Below are 20887 nucleotides of genomic sequence, written 5' to 3'. Positions count from 1 at the left end.
AATAATAATAATAATAATAATAATAATAATAACTTCTTAAAAATAAAAGTCCCACAAAGGTTTCTTTTTAAGTAACAAATAGTTGGTTTAAAAGGCTAATTACTAAAAGATGGCAAACTACAGGCTCATGTTGTCTTGGGGGTTTACATACACTCCTGTAATTGTAGCAAGGCAGTTTTAGGCACAAAAGATAAGCAGACTTCTTATCTTAAGGAAAGCAGAGAGTACCTCAACAACTAGACTCTTTCATACCCATGATAACATTTCATGCAATGATACTATAAACAAATCTTAAAATTATAATTGCAGAAAAACATACTTTATTTCTAAATAAAATAATAAATGTTTATAAACTGGTCATAAATTGTCACATGAAAATCTGAGAGCCTATATACAATTATTATCTAAAGAATAATTCAGCCAAGAAACTCAAAATTGCTCCTTAAAATATAACACTTAAAATACAACCAAGTATCTTGCCCCCACCCTTGAATGTCAGCAAATTTAACCTAGTAAATGGGAAATTACCTGAAGTGGTTAACATTCAAAGGTAGAATTAAATCACACGTGCATCCATAGCTTCAGTTCACACAAGTCTGTTTGCCCCACACTTGACCGCCCAGGACACATGCAGCACCAAGACACAGCACAGAGTAAAGAGCAGAGCAACAGAGAGCAGAGAAAAGGAGACTTCAGTCATTGAGACAAGGTCACCAGAGGAAGCACAGGAACTAATTAGACTGTGAGCTCTTCTTTATAAAGGACACCTGGTACCAGCAACCAGACAACACACAGAGGGCAGATGTGAGCTTCTTATACCAGCCAGGGCTTTCAATACAGTTGCTCTAACTTCAAGTCACAGGTTATGCCTGTGGCTACATACACATAAGCAGCTTTTACAATCAGACGTCTTAAACAGAAACATCCTTTTTCAAAATGACATTTTCTTTCCTTTACAGGTATTCATGATTTGAAAGTTCTAAGTTAAATTTTCAACTTGATGAAAAGAGGATTTATAAATCATGTCAGTAACATTCAAGTTCATTAGGTCATGGCCTAACAACTATCTCAGACACATTCATAAACTGAAGATGAACAAATTATAAAGACACACATGCTAGCACACTGTGCACTGCACCCCAAGGTAAATTTCATGCTACAGGAAGTAAGGAGAAGTGCAGAAGCATAACCCTCTCAGTGGTATACACTGCTTTTTTTTTTTTTGGAAAAAGAAATATCTAAGTGATGGTAACTGAAAGGTTAGTAAAATATGTATTTTAGTACCTGTGCTAGAGTGATTATCAATGGAATCAAGGCTGATTAAGTCTCTGACGAAGACTGTGTGCTCCCCATTGTTAGCATCGTTAGAACTATCCACACTACCATGGCTCACTGTGTCCCCATCACTTCCACATGCAGCATTCTGAGGAGCTAAAGATAAGGACAATGTTGTTCAGTAATTCATGTACGATATTTCTAAAACTAAACACGAATGGCCCACAGTTAATTGATAGTCACACAACAATTTGTAGATTTCTATGAAAAAACATAAGAAAATCTATCTTCACTTTTAAATAAAACTATCAAACAGATATTTCATATGATTAAAACTTCATGTTTATAAACCTATGGTTTAAAACATCTTTCCAATCATATATATTACCTGATATTGAAAAGACCTGTGATTTTTGCCCAGTCTTTTTAAGTGGTTGCCTAAACTGGGCCAAACCATGTACAACATTCCTTACTTTCGTCCACAAGAAAATACCACTGCGAGTACTGCTGGGCCATGGGCTCTCCAAAACTACCTAAAGGTTTAAAAAATAAATAAAAGTTATTTAGGGCCAGGGGCTACCTCAGTGGGTAAAAAAACTCTCTGTATATGCCTGGTACCCCAAAACCCTAACCCAAAGAAAAGCACCAAAAACTGTCTTCTGACCACCACACAAATAAATTTTAAAATAAAAAAATTTAAGTTCAAAAAAGGAATATTGACAAGTATGTAGAGAAAAGAGGGCTTTGCACCATTGATAGGAATATAAATTAGTAAACTTACAGTGGGAAACAATATGAAAGGTCCTTAAAAGCTAAAAACTACTGAATACATATCCACAGGAAATGAAATCACTATTTCACACAGGCATCTGTCTGTACACCCAATTTCACTATAGCATTATTAACAATAATTGAGAAATAGGACCAACCTAAATATCCAGGAATGGATACAGAGAATGTGGCATATATACACAATGAAATATTAGCTTAAAAAAAAAAAACCCAAAAACCAAAAACCTTGCCAGAATAATCCAGGGAACCTTGAGGACATTATGGTAGGTAGAGCAGGTAGATCACATGATCTTGCCTTTCACATAGAATTCAAGAGGTGAATGAACCAGAAGTAGTCATTCACACAGACAGGGGCAGGCGGGAGAACAGTAAAGAGCTATTGGTTTACGGTTAGGTAGAAGGAATAAATTTAAGAGATCTATTGTTTAACATGGCAACTATAGTTAATAACAACATATTTATTTTGAAAGTTGGTAAATTTTATATTCTCACCTAAAAAAATCAGTAAATGAGTATGTTAATTAGCTTGACTAAGCCATTTCAAAATATATCCACATTTCAAAACATGTTGTTTATAATTTATACAATTCTGTTAATGAAGATGAGAGACCAACCTCCTTTTAACTTGTTTAACAAATAATAAAACATTTTTAACAAATATGCTACCCTGCCTAGCATTAATCCAACTCACCTTATTGTAATAGCCGTAAGTAATGGCATTTGGTTTTATTCTAGCAGTTTTCATTTCAAATAAGACTCTCACTGCTAGAACAGGATTAACCCAAAGTCCACAAAGCTGCATGACTACTCGATAGCACACCTGACAAGAGGAACGACACAGCATAAATCCTCGGCATATTCCTTTACTTGAGACTTACAGAGACTTAAAAAAGGTTCTACTCAATCAGGGTGGTTAGAAGGAAGCAGAGGCAGGAGGATTAGGAATTCAAGGCCATCCATACACAGTGACCTCCAGACTAGAATAGTTACAAAATACTTGTGTTTAAGAAAACATATAAAATACAACAATAAACCCTATTCAACATAACAGAAATAATCAATAGTATTATTTCATGCACATGTCTCATCTGTTTTAAGAAAATAAATCTATAAGGAAAATCATTGTTTTCCATAACATGAAATACTGTTCTCCATAATGTGAAAAAGAATTCATTTCTAAAATCAAACAAGTTAAAATACCTTTCACCCCAACCAGTATATTTAGCCGACTACGAGCTTAATTAACTAACTTCCCTATTTTCCTTTTTGTTTTTTTACTTCATTTTGTTTTATTATGTTTAAGATAGGTTGTTGCTCTGTAGGGTCAGGGTGTGCTAGCCTAAAACTTGGGGCAATCTCCTGCCTCAGCCTCAAAAAGTGCTAGGATTATAATCATGAGTCTCCAAGACCCAAACACTTAAAATTACAAAACAACATATATCAGTTAGGACTACGGATATAGCTCACTTGCCAAACACAAACATCCACTGCTACAAGAAGAGCTGTAAAATATCTCAGTGTACTTGCCTCATCTAGTGGATCCACATCTGTCTTCCGCATCTTAACAAGCACATCATGTGCCTGCTGGAGTGCTCGGACCTTAGGGTGAGAAACTCTAACATAGGCTGGGAGACAAATAAACCACAGACTGTAACAATGGCTGAATAGATACTTGGCCCATTGTGGTGGATTCGTGTAACATCTCTTCGCCAACTTGTGAGCTGTTTTTATCTCCTATAAAGAAAATAAATATCACTGTATTCATTAAAATTCATTATAGTAAATGAAGAAATAAAGAGAAAAATTTTAATGTAAAGTTAGACTTTAAAAATGAAGGATTTTTATAGCCTTAATTTTGTGTCACACGGTTCCAAGAACTTTGGCTAATAGCTCAGCTTCTTTTTAGTACAGTCACTTCTTTTATTCTCTTCTCATACATTGCACCCCAATTGCAGTCTCCCCTTGCTTTTCTCCTCTTGGCCCCCTCCCCAGCCTCCCCTTCCTCCCAGACCCACTTCTCCTCCATTTCCCTTAAAACAAAACAAAGCAAAACAAAACAACAAAACAAACAAAACAGCAGGCCTCCCGGTGCTATCCACCAAACAAGATTTAACAAGTTACCAGAAGACCAGGCACAAAACCTCCTATCAAGGCTGGAGGAGGCAATCCAGAAGGAGTCCCTCAAAACCCCTAAGCTATACAACCGTAAGGTTTATACAGAGAACCTAAATCTAGCTCAAACCAATACAGGCTCCCTGATTGTTGCTTCAGTCTCTGTGGGCCCCTATGAGTCCTGCCACCATTGGGAGGCGAGGCCCCTTGGTCTTACAAACTTTATATGCCCCAGTACAGGGGAACGCCAGGGCCAAGAAGTGGGAGTGGGTGGATAGGGGAGNAGGGNNNGGGNAGGGTAAAGGGAACATTCGGGATAGCATTTGAAATGTAAATGAAGAAAATATCTAATAAAAAAATGAAAAAAAGAAAGACTCCAAGTGTGTGAGTGCTCACTATGCTCCATCACACGCTTGCACTGGCCCCATCACATCACAGATGCCCAGCTTAGACACTGCTGAAAACGCCTCAACTCTTATTCAATACGACCAAACATTAGGTATCCAGTGTTTTTACAACACGTGCAGTTCCTCGCTCTTTCAGAAACATGACGACTTACTTGTAGAACAGAAAACACACTTAGTATTTCCCCATCCCTATTCCTCAGTGTAAACATCAAAAAAGGATTTTTTGTGACATTTTGTTCATATTTGTATGCGTGCATAGACATGTGGAGAGCAGAGATAAACCTTAGGTGTCCCTCATGTGCTTATCCACTCTGGTTTTCTGTTTCGTTTTGTTTTGTTTTTGGTAGGCTCTCCCATTGGCCTGGACCTTTCTGGTTAGATAAGGCGGTTGATCAGCAAGCGCGAGGAATCCTCTTGAGTCTTTGCCTCCTTGGTACTGAGATTACAAGTGTTCACCACCTCACCTGGCTCTTTTATATGGATTCTGAGGCCAGAACTCAGGTCCATATACTTTTGGATTGAGCATATTACTGACTGAGCTATATCTAGTTTTACATTTGAACTGTGTTGTATCACGATGTTTTACTTTAAAAAATGTTGTATGGGCTGCTGACTTGAGTTTCATTAAAAAAAAAATCACTAACCAACTTTTTTGGCTCATGTTAGGACAGAATTTCCATTAACTTCTGAACTGGTTCTAAACATACTTTTGCTTTTTTGTACTATATATTTATGCAAAGTGGCTTTTTCAGCACTAAAGTATAAAATCCAAGAATCGATGAACTCCGAAAAACACTGCATAAGCTGTATATCGTGAAACATGTGCATGGCTCATGTGCAGGGGTCAAAGAACAACTTTGTGGACTCACTCCTTCCATTCAGATGGGCTCTGGGGACGAGATCAGGTCACCAGGTTTGCACAACAAGCACCTACCTCCCTTTCTCCAGGCTGCCTCTAATCTTAAAAAAGTATTTCTCATTCTTCTCTCTACTAACAATTAAGATGCCCTAAGTTATTTTTTGACAAGATATCCTTTTAATTCTCCTTTCTGAGTTTACTGTTTACATAGATTCTCTCACCGAGTAGGTCTTTAAAAATAACTGCTCCAAGGCTAGACAATGTGGCTTTTAACTACAATCCAAATACTCAGGAGGCTGAAACAGCAGAACTCTTACAATTCCAGTTCATTCTAAAGAACCTCCAAATATCAGTGTATAAAGGATGTTACTTTAATGCATCTCAGCATAGCTTACACTCCTTTCTTCCTAAATTAGATGCTGCAGTAATATAAGATATCAAGACTATCCTGAGTTAACTCCCTTTGATGTAGTATTTGTAATACTGTTTTTTATGTAAGACCCAAAGAAAATACAAATCAAAGCTACAGTGAAGCATCTATCACTTCATATTCATCAGATGGCAGTAATTTTAAAAAGGCAGATAATACGTGAAAAGGATATTGTAATTATCAGGACTCTAAACAGTGTTAATAGAAATGTAAAATGATGTAGCCATTCCGAACAATAGCTTATTTCCTCAGAAACAGAAACACAGAATTACCGTATAATAAATATAACAGCTCTATTCCTAGATATCCTGGAAAGACATAAAAATATCTACTTGGCAACTGCACACAAATGTTTATGCCAACATTATTTATAGTAGCCAAAAATAAGAACTGTTGCATGCCTATGAACAGATAAGCTGCTATGTGTATGCCACTCAGTCAAAATTAAGTACTAATGCATGCTAGAGGATGGATAGATCTTGAAAAGACTATGCTAAGCTAAAAAAGATAATCACAAAATACTACTACTACAGTATCCTATTTATATGAAATGCCTAGAATAATGCTCCTGTGGGGACAGAAAACAGATTAGTAGTTGCAGAGAGTTATGGGAGAAGCTTATGGGTTTTTCTTCTAGAGTTATTTTCATCTCTAAAATTAGCTGAGGAGATGGATGCACAATCCTGAGAACACATTGAAAGTAACAGAGTGGAAGACAAGCTACTGAGTTACATAAATATTTTAAGTGGATAAATTATGTGGTATATGAATTTTCTCACAATAAGGTTTCATACACACATACACATATACATATGACCTCGAATTCAGAGATCCACCTACCCCTGCCTTCTTTCAAGTACTGGGAATAAAGGTATGCACTACCACTGCCCAGCTAAATTACATACTTTTTATTTTATTTCTTTTAATTTTTGAGGCAGGATTTCACTAGATAGTGCTGGCTGGCTTGGAATTTACTATATAGGCCAGGGTGGCTCAAAAACATTGAAATCCTCCTGTCTTTGTTTCCTGAGTGCTGGGATTAAGTGTGCCACCACAAGTCCAGAAAAGTTAAGGTTTGTTTGAATCTCAAGACTTCCCTTAAATATAAATGGGTGCTTTAAACTTCAGCTTTAATATCAAGTTGGGTACAAGAAATACAGTTACACACGTAACAACCACAACAGGCCTTCAAATGGCTGCTAAGGATTCTGTACATATATATTTTACATTTTCAATGAACAGGGGTTATTGAAAGAACATCTAACCTGTTTAGTCCTTTTAGCCATGAGGGCAGGGCTGTTTGTAATGCTACTCCCAGGAGGATGTCTGTTGAAGCACAGTTTCAGCTCCTGTGGGCTGTCAAAAAGCTTAAGATCCAATCTTGGAAAGTATGTGTAACTAAAATAGGAAGCAAAAATAGAAGTGCTGGGTTACAATCCATCAAATTCTTACTCAGTACTTAGGTAAAAATGTCTAAACTTTCTAAATATTTAAATACATTTTATATTAGTTTTAAATTAAATTTCTAAATATTATACTATAATATTCTTTAAAACTCCTCACAATTTGTTTCAAAGTATGAGAAAACAATGCTAGTATTACAGAATGTCCTGTCAGGAACTCTAGCTGGTCCCAGCTATTGTTATTTTCAACCAGTCTGCAAAAAAAGAAAAATCCCTGATGTTTGTCTTAATGAGGAATTCATAACTCTTTACATAAAATCTATGTTCAAGGATAATATTTAAAATACCAGTATATTTAATAATCAACTTTTTCTTTAAGACATTACATCAGTACTTAAAAGAAAAAATGCAGTCTTTTTATTTTAGAAATTATGGTTTAACAAGTTCTTTACACTTCTGAATATTATTCAGTTTCTTCAGAATATCATCAATTAATTGTCTATATGTGTGTATCTTTGTAAATACTCTTGCTTAATTTATTAAAATACTAAGCTAAAGCAGTGTTTCTCAAGAGAACAGGTCATTCTAATCAACAGCAGGTGACTTCAAACATGGGCATACTAACAGACACTCACAGCACAGCTCAGCCTCAACAGGTAAACTGCTGCTCAACAGTTGAGTGTGCATTTTTTAAATGCTAGAAAGGCTGAGGTTTTTTTCCTATTGCTGGCTCTTTCTCCTTGGAAACTATCTACTGATTTATTTTGACAAATTTTCCCTGTAGAAAGCCCGCCTTCCCTTGATTGTGATTTTTATGTCAATACCAAAAGCCTCAACCACACAAGTTAAGACAAAAATTAATTACACAGCATGAAATCGAACTAGCATTTAAGACACTCAATTGCTATATAACTCCAGTCTCATTCAGCCCTGTTGAGAGTAGTTCCTTTACAAAGGTCCTTGGCTTTTCCTTAGAGAATTATTGTTTGTGTGTATATATCTATATATGCAAAGACACAAAAAACTATGAACAAATCCACAAGAAAAATTATAAATAAATTACAGTAACTGTACACAAGGTGGTCAGTAAAATTATAAGCCGTGAAAACTCTCAGTGGCATGAAAGGATGTTCAGACCACTAAAGGTAAACATAGGGTACAAAGAGAATGTTTAAGATGAACTTGTCTACACAATATACACACATACCTAAAGTTATTAATAAATCTAAAATTAGTACTAAAATTGTGTGTAACATTTATTTCATTAAAGTTTATTAAACTATGTACCATGATGATTATAGTAAGGAAAACATATTTACTGTAATTTCTGAAACGATTCTCATCTAAATCCTACTTGCTAGGTTCCTCGTCTTTAAACAGACTGATTCCTCTACTTTCACATTTTCTCTATCTCACAAACTGAAGAATTTCACAGGATTAAAACTCCTAAAGTTAGTTGGTAGGGAATCTCAAAACAACAACAACAAAATAACCCCAAACCCAAAACTTTTTTTTAAGAAATACAATTCTGAAGATTAAACTATATATATAGTGTAACACCTAAGTAAATATTACCGTCTGACCTCCCTTCCAGTAAGGCCATTCACCCTTACACAGTAACACCTGGTAGAAGTCCACAGAATATTTATCTCAGGTCACTGAATTTACACTGAAAATTACCTACACATACTACAAACATTTACATCTCTTAAACATGGCAAAAACTGAAATAAACTATCTAAACGATGCCCAAGTTGATCTTTAAAAATTTCATTCTACCTGTACTGAGGTGACAAGTTATTTCCATCATCAGGAGGTGGCTCAGGTGGCATTATAAATACAGTGTGTTCACTTTTCTGTGAGTCATCTAGCTCTATCAATTTGGTGTCTTCTGCTGAATCCAAATCAACCTGAAAATAAGTATGTTCTCCAATTAATGCGCATATAAGTAAAATTCTAATTCTCAAAGGCAACATTTAAACATAAGAAAAAAAAATCATACCTTGTCTGTTTTCTCTACACCTTTATCTGGAAACAACTAAGAAGAGAAAAAGAGAAATTCTAAGTGAAAACCTGTATCAAGTTGAATAATTTTTAAAAATTTTAAATCTTGATTTTAAAAAGAAGAAACTTGAAGAAGAGGAGGAGGAAGAGGAAGAAGAGGAGGAAGAGGAGGAGAAACAACTTAGGGCTGGAGCAATGGCTCAGTGATTAAGAGTACTCTACAAACAGTTTGTAGGATCTGAGTTTGACCTCAGCACCCACAGAAAAGCAAGGCAGCTGCACATGCCTGTAAGACCAGGACAATGGGGAAGAGGTTGGCAGGGACAGGAAAACTGTTGGACCTTGCTGACAACCGGTCCAGCACCTGGTTCAGTGACAGACCCTATCTCAAAGGAACATGGTGGTGAGTAGTACAGCATGACACCGTGCAGCCTTCTCCTCTGTCCTCTGCACATGTCCATCACCACACATGTGTGCATGTACCTCACATACACAAAAATAAACTTTTTTTTCAATACCAGGTATACAAAATTAGGTTTCCTATGCTTACATTAAAGCATATTTGTCTGTGACTTATAGGACAGAAGGGTATTTTTTTCATTAGTTTCCTTTCCTTCCTCTCTCTCACTCTTTGAGACAGGTCTTACTATGTAGCCACAGCTGGCCTAGAACTACCCATCTGTCTGCCTTAGCCTCTCAAGCAAAGGGATTACAGGCATGTTATACTTGGCTTTGATTAGTTGTTGTTTTTTTTTTTGTTGTTGTTGTTGTTCTTTTTTTTGTTTTTTTTTTTGATTAGTTATTTTATAAATCTTACTCAAACATGGTTTCTAAGACACATGAATCACTGAAGATTGGTAAAAATTAAAACATAATGCTCAACCATTCATGGATACAATTTCAAGCCTTATATAATATGATTTGTGACAAGAAAAAGTGGCTCCTAGATCTATTTAGAAAAACTGTGAAACCTATAAAAAACTAAAAAGACATATGAACTTAATTCCTCACTATTCAAAGTCAAGGGCTGGGCATAGGGGTACATGGCTCTAATCACCCCAGTATTTGGGAAGCAAAGGTAGAATTTCAAGTTCCAGGCCAGACAAGTCTTAGTCTACACAGCAAATTCCAGGCCAGCCAGGTAACATATCAAGACCCTATCAGAAGAAAAAAAAAAAAGGTGATATAGTGTGGGGGGTTGGTGAAGAGGTGACACATGCCTAAAATTACAGTACTTGGAAGGTGAATTTCAGTCATCCTTAGTTAAGTAGCAAACTCAAAGCCAGCCTGGTTCACATAAGACTCTAGCTCAAAAGAAAACTTGAACAATAACAAAAAAAGTCTTACAGATATTATCAAACTATTCTGAAAGACATTAAAGCAAGAAAACATAGCAGACCACTACCCAAAAATCCATAGCTTTTAAATAAAGAAACTAATAATATCCTGTTCACTTAGATTAAACCAACAACAACAAACACTACGACTTAGATAAGGAAACATTTTTAACATTCAACAGGCTCAGAGAGAAAAGCAAATCAAGTAATAGAAGCAAGTAGATACCACAGAGGAAAGTCACGTTTTTTCTCTCCCTCCCTCCCTCCCTCCCTCCCAACCTCCCTCCTGCTCTCTCTTAAACACACACAAACTATTATTATACAGGTTAAACTAAGGTTTTTTTTTTTTTTAAATTGTCACATTAAACAAAATATTACCTTCTCAATGCAATCATCAAAAAATGCCAATCCAGTATCTTTATCACTTACAAAACTGCATTCTTCAATGAAACGAATAAAAATCTGTGTTTTGGATAAAAGAGTATAGAATTTTGTATAAGCACGATCCCGACTTTTCAAAAAACCTGAAGAAAACAAAATCATAATAAATTTTTAAAAAGAAGCTGATGTCTTATCAAACATTATTCTCATATATGCTGATGTCTTATCAAACATTATTCTCATATATATTATAATCCCTTCATGCAAATTCACATTTATCGGAATTTCTAACAATCACGTAAAGTTCTTTCTGCCTGACTTAACTATGCAACCCCCTGATACCAATCTCTTCACTGAATAATGAATCCTCTAAGGAACCTCAGCCCTATGTCCCGAGCAAGACAGGAACTCTTCTCCGGTGGGCATGGTGCTGCATGCCTTGAATCCCAGCACTCAGAAGCAGAGACAAGTGGATCTAAATTCTGAGTTCAGGTTTTGCATGGTCTACAGAACAAGCTCCTGGACAGCCAGGTCTACACAGAGAAACCCTGTCTCAAAAAACAAAACAAACAAGAACTTTCCTCTGAGACTATTCAACTCTTAAGCCAATGGCTTATCTATAATCAGTGGGTCAATTTTCTTTCTCTACTATCAGCCCATCATTCCTGCATGTGACGAGGATTTCTGTGCGGTTCAAGTCAAGCACCTGGATAGTAGTCCTCTGTTTCACTGAGGCCAGGGGCCTCTCCTTTAGTGACCACACATCAGTCCCTCATTCCTACCATCATCATCTTCACTGTTGGGGTTTGGCTATGAGGCATCACATGAAGTGGCTCATGTCCACAGCTGAGGGCACTAGTGAGAGGTGACCAGATCATTCACCAACAGGTTAACCCATTTAGTTCAAATTAAAGGAGGAATTAGCAGGAAGGTCCAGAGGAGGAAGCAGGTGAGTAGGGACAGCTCTGGAAAAGGAATGTCTTGCCCCAAGAGCCCTGTCTCTCCCTATGTTTCGTGATTGTCAAGAGGTGCACAGTTTTCCTTAGCCATGATCTTCCATGGAAGTTCTGCTTTATCAAAGGGTGTTTTCCTCCCGCATGTTGTCACAGTGATTAAAAGGTAACTACCATGCATAAAGCATGAAAGACTCGGGGCTTTAAAAACCATGGGTCTCAATGAGTCTATACAGAGGCATACTCATCATATGTTCCTTGCTAGTTTTCAATATAACTACTAATCTTTAATTCCCATATCACTCTCAGATCAATATCTCTGTTTGGTTTGCTTGTATAAAGTTGGTGAGGCTAGCAGAAAAAGAAGTGAGGAAGTAGGCTTACTGTAACTACCAGTATACCAACTCTTCCTCGTGTGTGTGTGTGTGTGTGTGTGTGTGTGTGTGTGTGTGTGTGTGTGTACATGCACCATGTGTGCAGGAATCCTAGGAGGCCATTAGAAGACACTGGATCCCCTGAAAACTAGAGTTAAAGGCAGTTGTGAATTGTTCAACACTGGATTCTGGGACCCAAACTTAGGTTTTCTACAAGAGCAGTTTATTCTCTTAACTGCTAGCCATCTCTTTAGTTTTGAGGCAGAGTCTTAATATATCGCACTGGCTGGCCTATAGCTTTCTATATAGGCCAGGCTTCCCTTGAACTCAAGAGATTTTTCTCCCTCTGCCTCTTGAATGCTGGAATTAAAGGCACGTAAGGTCAGCCAATTCGTTCTTAAAGACTGAAATTTTAACTATCTCAAATAGTCCTCTGTACTCTAACACCATTTAAAATATGGATTTTAGGCTACTTTTTCTGTCTTCCTTTTTTTTAATGCCTTAGGGCAGTTGGCATGCTGTATTACTCATTCATTCCCACCCTCTTGAACAACAGGCAAATTATTAAGTAAAATAGGAGAAAATTATGAGGGAAAGTGAGGAGAACGGGAGGAGGTGAGGAGGGAAGGAGAGAAAGGGACAGAAAGGGAAGAAAGGAAATAGAGGGAAAGGGGAAACAGTGAGAAAGAGGAAGGAGAGAGAGAATGGGCAGCGTTTTGTTGTCATGTGCCAAAACTCCTGAACTTAAATCTTTAGTAATCAAGCTTCCACACCCGTACACCATCTTAAGTTCAACTAATGGAACTCCACTGTAAGTTACACAATACATATTGCATTTTATAGACAATATAAACATAAGGAATGTAAGGCTATTTAATAACTAAAATTTTTTGATGGGGGCTGGAGAGATGACTCAACTGACTGCTCTTCTAGAGGTTCTGAGTTCAATTCCCAGCAACTACATGGTGGTTGACAACCATCTGTAATGGGATCCAATACCTTCTTCTAGTGTGTCTGAAGACAGTTATAGTGTACTCACATACATAAAATAAATAAATCTTAAAAAATTTCTTTGATCATATGTTGAAATGATACTGTTTCAAACATGATAGAGGAAATACAATTACAATTAGTTTTTCTTAGTTGTTAAATTTTTATGTGGCTACTACAAATACCATGTGTAGCTCACATGGTATTTCTACTAGGCAGAGTGGCTCTTGATGCAATCAAGTTTCCAAGAAATAGGAGATGAAATGTTAAACAACACAATGATATAACAGCTCATACACGTAAATCTATAATAACAACAGTTACTAAAGAAATGATGGCCTGTCTGCATTGTACTTTAAATGAAACGGAGGGGAAGGGAATGGACAAGGCAGACGAAACCGCTGAAGCTAGATGACAGCTGTGTGAGGATTGCATATGTGTTTTGTTTGTATAAAAGTTAAGCCAAAGTCACTATTCAATTCCTATCCATTCTTCACTGTGTTATGTCTTCAGGAAAAACATCTTACCAAGTTAGCCCTCTCATGGAATCAACACTGCACTTGGTATTTACAGTACTTTGTTGTCTAATGTCTTCATTCCCTAGAACAAATGCTACACTATTTACATAAAACTTCAGACCATGTCATAAAAACTGGTGGTTTCAGTCTGTAAAATAATTATTGAGGCACAAATTATAAAACTGAGGAAAGAAAAACTGCCAAAAATTCTGGCAAATCCCAGATGTGTCTTCCTGAAATAACTGATCATATGGGATTGTATACAATACATTGGATTCTTCAAATTAAACACAGTCAGTTTCACATTTTTCATGAAAAACAATGGAGTACAAAAATAATAAGTTATCTACCAATAGAGGTAGGTTACAGAAAATGCAAATTCCTTACATTTGAATATGAACTTCTATGGATGTAGTAAATCCATCTATGTAGCAACCCTAAATAGAAATGCCTTTGACTTTAATGAAGGCAACTGTGATCTCATTGGCACTCACCCTGACGATCAAACAGTGAATCCGCAGCTGTGGCTTTATTAGAAGGAGCTTCTGTGATCGGTCTGAGAAATGACCTGTATCCTTTTAAAATAGATGCCATAAATCTCAAAAATGTCTCTTGAATTTCCATCTCCAATTGTGTCATCTTTTTTTGCCAAGAGAAATCTGCTTCAATTGGAGTCATCTCAATTGCTGAACTTTCTTGAGGTTTTCGGTGAACTGACAAAGTAAGGAAAAGCAAAATAAAGTATTAATATATAATATTTACTATATCATGATTGAATGATAAGAAAATAGTCAAAATAAAGCTCCCCACCACCTCCCACTCTCTCTCTCTCTCTCTTGATATATTCTAGCCACGTAATCCAGGCTGGCTTCTCTTTCACCATCTTGTTGTCTCGGCCTCCCTAAGTGCTGGGGTTACTCAGCTACACAGCAGGTTAGAACCAGCCCTAGGACAAACATGAGCTCCAATCTCAAAAATCCTAAACAAACAAGTAAAAACTCTCAAAACCAACGAAACAAAACACTGGACTCAGGCTGTAGCTCAGATGGTGTGCGTTCCCACCCCGGGTCTAATCCCCAGCACTACACAAGCTGGCCTTGGACTCTACACCTGCAACCCTAATATTTGGGAGGTAGGGACAAAAGGATCATGAGTGTGAAGTCATCTTTAGCTCTCAAAGGGTAGCAAAGAGGAAAGGGTACGAAGAATGAAGAATATGTTAAAAAACAAAAAATAACTAACCACATATTGTTTAGGCCTGATATAAAATAACTCATTAAACAGAACCAAATATGTTTAATTAACAATTACCTTTATTTTAATTATCTTATCTTGTTCTCACATTTAAAAAGCTTTCAAAGGGGAGAGGCAGAAACAAACAGATCACACGTTCCAGGTCAATCAACTTGAGCTATATAGCAAAGACAGTGTCTCAAAACAAAAATGGGCTAGAGAGATGGGTCAGTGGTTAAGAATGCATACTTGCATACTGTTCTTGCATAAGACTAATCACCCACACTGGGCAGCTTACAGCTCCTTGGGATCTGATGCTCTCTTTTGGGCTCTACAGGTACCTTACACATGCATGCACATGTCACACACACACACACACACACACACACACACACACACACAATTAGAAATAAAATACTAAAAAGAAAGGATGAGATAGAGAGACAGAGCAAGAGACAACTCCCATTTGGGTTTGTGGCAAGTACCCGCCCCCCCCCCCACCCCCCCCCCCACCCCCACCCTCACCCCCACCCCCGCCCCTCCTCACACTCACCTGAGCAGAGCTGCAGATACAGTCTCCTCAGGGTGCCAAGCAGACTCTTGCATGGTTTTTTGGGAAGCTGCTTCCAGTTTATGTTCTTTTTTTCATCAGCTCTATTAGATGAGAGTTAAGAAAATCTGCTATATAATTCATTTGTACTAAACAAAATTCTTCTCTCAAAGTTAAAAGGAACATTTTTCATGCACTGAAGACTAACACTGACACATGGAATGGGTGGTACTTTAGGGTGCTTCTCGTTCCTTGTCAATAGACCTTAGACAATGTGACTGTCCCCAACAGCATTCTTCCATCGCTGCAAGTCGTACAATACGGACCACAAGTCTGATTTTAAAAGTTAAACACTATAACGTTAAATTAACTGACTTGAAACGTTAACCTATTGGCAGAACTCTAAAATACTACATGCCCAAACCAAGAACTGGATGGAATTTAACAAAGAATCAAAGAAAATCTAGCTCATTGGATTCCTCACAGAGGTAAGAAGAAATCAAATACAGCATTATTTAACATAATCTATGACCATAAAAGCATTAAAAAAAAAAACCCTAAAGACGCAGATAAAATAAAAATAAAAGCTAAATAAAGGTTAAAATTTTCAAAACTTTATAATCCAGAAATAAAAAACAGAGCAGAGACAATGGCTTTGAAAAATATTCTACAAGTCAGCATGTACCAGGCTTTCTTTTAATAGCTTAGTCTTCAGTCTTCAGTGATTAGAAACCTCGAGAGACGCCAAAGCCCCATCTGATCTAAGGATTAATTAATAGGCCCCTATTTTGGTCACAACCAAGTATGGTGTTAAATGAAAACCAAACTAAGACTCAGTAACATTGGCTTCACTTAGATTTCAACTGGGAAGAAGAGATTCCTTCCTTCAACTCCTACGGTCCAACCAATTTTACCAGCATGGTCCAAAGAACTTCAAGTAGAAATTAACTTCAAAAGAAAAAAAACAAAAACAAACAAAAAAAAAGATAAAAAAAAAAAGAGAGAGAGAGAGAAAACAATGAAGAAAAAAAAAAAGAAAGAAAGAAATTAACTTCAAATACTCCCTGGCTGATAATGACAGCCACCAGCACAGAAGCAAATGTGGTATCCTCCCTGGAAAGAGAACTGACTAAAGGGCTGTCATATTGCCATGTTCCAGTACTGTTAAGACTCACACTAGTTGAGCATGACGGCACATATCTATGACTCAGGAAGCAAAGGCAAGAAGACCACCTCAAGTTAAAGGACTGCCAGGTCTATAACAAGTTTCACCAACCAAGGACACAGAGTAAGATTTTTTTTTTCTTATAATTAAGTAAATAAGATGTCAAATCAACTATGTGTTTAAAATTGATGGCATGTAACATTTAACTCTGATCAAGTAATCTCACTTGATGTAATTACATAGTATCTATTTTAGTGCTACCTTTTAAATCCCCAAACGCACACTGTCATCCCTATATGAATTATCATCAGTTTGGAATCTGGCTCTAACATTTACTATCTATCTGACTTTGAGAAATAATCACTTTGTCTGTTACTCAAATTTCTTATCTACAAAATGACGATGATAATGTACCAAATGACTAGGAACTGGCATGCATTCACATGCCACAGTCTGTCTAATCCAAGGGGAACCATTAACTATATAAAACACTTGTTTTTACTGCCATAAAAGAAAGGAATGTTGGACGTGGTGTATGATACATTCCTGTAACGCCAGCACTTGGGAGAGGCAGAAAGATCAGTTCAAGACTATCCTTGGCTACCATAGCTAACTCAAACTCAGGGCCAGTCTGGGATATATGAGACTTTGACAAACAAAAATTTCAGAGCTGGCTATGAGGCTGAGTGGTAGAGATCAGGCCTAACTCACAGCAGATCCTGGGTTCAATTCCCAGGAGAACAAGGAAAGAAATGTAGGAAATGAGGGAGGAAGGGGGAGGTATGTAATAACTGAATTCATGAAGTGACGCTTTACTTCCAAGTTATCTATAAATCTAGATATCCATAGTAACAAGCCATTGTAGCTAAACAGTTTCAAAATACAGTGCATCCACTCAGTATTATTTTAATTTTAAATTTTTGTGGAGTTGTTTGAGGCAATGTCTCACTCTGTAGCTAAAGTTGACCTGGATCTCACTATGTAGCCAGGATGATCTTTAGCCTTCCAAGTACTGGCTTTACAAGCAGAAGCTACCACACTAGCTTCAGTATTATTTTCTAAGCAATGTTTGCTTCCTTTCATACAACTATTCTGTCAATTCGCATTCAGATGTCTTCCCACACAACTGCCCTGTAGTGATCACAAGGGCCTGAAGAGTATAGGCTGGCTCCAAAGTTACTTTGTAGAAGGTCTATGAATTTATGATCCTGCCACTTCTGTGTCCCAAGTATATATGCCACTAAAGCATCTATTTGGTATTGGAACTGGAACCCAGGGCTCCGAGAATGCTAAGCAAGCCCTCTATCAACTGAGCTACACTCCCAGACCACCACCACCACCCCTGCTTTTTTTTGATGGAGTTTCTCTAAGCCACCCTGGCTGTCCTGGAACCTTGCTCTGTAGACCAGGCTGGCCTTGAACACAGAGATCAGCCTGCCTCTGCCTCCCTAGTGCCAGGATTAAAGACGTGCACCACCATTACCAGCAGTACCTTCAATTTCTTTATCTATACATTTCCTGCCAATCCAACTTATTTCTAAATGCTTGTAAATAGTTTAATTATATATGGTGGAAACTACACACAGGAGATAATAGAAAATGAATCACTTACACATATAACGTGTTCGTATCCAAGTCAATGCAAACAACATCTTGTGGTGGGTCATGAAGATCAAAGTACCTTGAGTCCACTCCAACTATAAATGGTAAAGGTGCACTAAGCACTCCAGCCAATGAAAGAGGACAAAGGGGAATATATGGGCACTGCCACTGAAATGGAAAGATCATCTAGGGGAAAAGTTTTTTAAAAATTAACCAAATTTGAATTTGCAATGACAACTATACAATTAACTATTACTGAAAGGGACCACTGAAAAGCAATGAAATCCAGTTTTTTCAACTTTAAGTTTCATTCCAAAGTTAAGTGACTACAAATACTATTGGGTTAAAATTTTCAAGAATACTGACGATCATGGCACACTAATAGCTTTTTGCAGGTTAATTCTTCTACACAAATCTCATGCATACTTTATGGAGAATCAAAGAAAAAGATGAAACTCCCTCCAAAATAATAAAACAAACCTACATTTTTATAAACTTGGGCATTTTATCCACTTATGATCTCTGACCAAAATCTATGTGCACAGAAGGCCTGTGGGCAGTGGGAGAAACAAACTAGTGTGAGACTGAAGTTAGGTAGTGTTTGCTTGGCAAGGTTTAGGAACCTGGGGTTCTATCTCAAGTGCCACACTAAAAAATAAAATATAGTAATTAAAACACACTTAAAACATTTTCTATACTTCAAATAAGCATTTAAAATAATTCAACTTCAGTGAAGCTTGACCTCTTAAAAATTCAGTTGATATTAAACATTCTCTGAGACTCTCAAACAAAAAAACCCAGGCATAATGGGCTCTTAAAAATCCCAGCAATGGAGAGGCAGATGCAGGCAGATCTCTGTGGCTTGCTAGCCATTCAACACAGCCAATGAGAGAATCTGTCTCAAAAACAGTGAAATGCACCAGAGAAGAATGACATCAGAAGTTTGTCTCTAGCATACACACACAGACACAGACACAGACACAGACACAGACAGACAGACAGACAGACACACACACACACACACACACACACACACACACACACACACACCATACCACACACAAAAATATGCACAAACATACACACAGAAAAAAATTTAATGGAAGTTTTAATTTACAAGTTGTCATCTTAGTGTATGCATATTTAGGTTTTTGTTTGTTTGGTTGGTTGGTTTGGTTTGGTTTCTATTTGTAAGAACACTTTCTAATAGGTTGAAAAAATACACTAAGAGACTGGAGAGATGGCTCAGTGGTTAAGAGCACAGGCCACTCTTCCAGGGAACCTGGGTTCAATTCCTAGAATTCACACTGAGTGGCTCACATCCTCTTTAACTCCAGCTCTAGGAGATCTGATACCCTCCTATGGCCTCCATGGGCACTAGCCCATATATACACAGATATAAACACCTAAAACAAATAAATCTAAGAGAAAAAAAAGACTAAAATATTGTTTTGGTTCATATACCTTCCCAACAAATTGTACTGTAGTGACTGCAAAGCCTCATTCAAATAACAGACTTTTATATGAGACAGAGTATTACATAGTATAGGTGACTTCACACTCACTATGTAGACTGACATGCCTCTCGACCTGAATGTTCAATATCAATAAGCCACAACTGTAATCAGTGATGACCTATTGCTCTAAGGTCTGGTTCAATTTTCACCCTTACTCATCATCAGCAATCCCAAAGAAATACCTATAGCACCATTTCTGCTAGCCATTACAGATCATTATTCAAGACTGGCATTTCTGTCTTCAAGAATTATGTACTAAGAGATACACAAGCATTTAATAAGTGCTAAGCACTCTTAGACAATGAGATTACAGTAACAATAAAACAGACCCATGCCTCCTAGCTTCAAAGTCTAGAATTTTAGTCTTTTTTTTTCTACAAAATGAAGAGTAATTTAGGCCTCAAAGCCTTTGTAACTACTTAATTTTGCTTCTGTACATGAAAACAGTAACAAGTAATAAGTCAATAAGTAGCCTATGTTCCAGTAAAACTATTAGTCGTACACTTCTGGCAGACGTGAACTGGCAGGACAGACTTGCCTGGTCTGTTGACACCTAGTATGACAGGAAGAGACATACAATAAACAGAAGATATAAAAAGTATATATTTTATTAGAAAGTGGATAATACTATGGAGGAAAAAGATCCATAAACAGAGTCCAGAGCAGGATGCACTAATATGTGCAATGTGAGCCTCAGTACAAAGATACAACTACCTGAAACATGAACAAAAGTATTATACACCAAGGAAGCAGGGTGACTAGGCATGGCAGCTTCCACCTCTAATCCCAACACAGGCAGTTAAGGCAGGAGAACTTTGAAAGTCCACACCACCAACCTGATAAATAAGTTCCAGGTCAACTTTAGCTGAATGTGAGCCTGTCTTTAAAAAAACAAAACAAAGCCAGGGACGGGAGAGATGGCCTGGCATTGAAGAGTGAGTACTGCTATTGAACAAGACCGAATTTGGTTCCAGGAACCCACATC

The 20887-nt window shown here is 37.2% G+C and overlaps 1 protein-coding gene across 3 annotated transcripts in view; it reads right to left on the bottom strand.

The window, feature by feature from the left end:
- The window catches only part of Dennd4c (DENN domain containing 4C), a 95867-nt gene that overhangs the window by 35997 nt on the left and 38983 nt on the right, over positions 1-20887 (bottom strand). For 2 of the 3 annotated variants that reach the window (XM_021200377.2, XM_029539682.1), the window contains 11 exons: positions 18396-18571; positions 15622-15722; positions 14330-14548; positions 10998-11143; positions 9281-9316; positions 9058-9188; positions 7141-7273; positions 3595-3801; positions 2759-2887; positions 1664-1808; positions 1285-1431 (listed from right to left, as the gene is read on the bottom strand). In XM_021200377.2, coding sequence (XP_021056036.1) covers positions 1285-1431; positions 1664-1808; positions 2759-2887; positions 3595-3801; positions 7141-7273; positions 9058-9188; positions 9281-9316; positions 10998-11143; positions 14330-14548; positions 15622-15722; positions 18396-18571 — 1570 coding nt within the window. The remainder of the gene's footprint in view (positions 1-1284; positions 1432-1663; positions 1809-2758; positions 2888-3594; positions 3802-7140; positions 7274-9057; positions 9189-9280; positions 9317-10997; positions 11144-14329; positions 14549-15621; positions 15723-18395; positions 18572-20887) is intronic. The other variant, XM_021200378.1, reaches the window with a different exon arrangement.

The sequence above is a fragment of the Mus pahari genome, chromosome 6, assembly GCF_900095145.1.
Source record: "Mus pahari chromosome 6, PAHARI_EIJ_v1.1, whole genome shotgun sequence".
Classification (NCBI taxonomy): Eukaryota; Metazoa; Chordata; class Mammalia; order Rodentia; family Muridae; genus Mus; species Mus pahari.
This window is presented reverse-complemented; position numbering and strand designations above follow the sequence as displayed.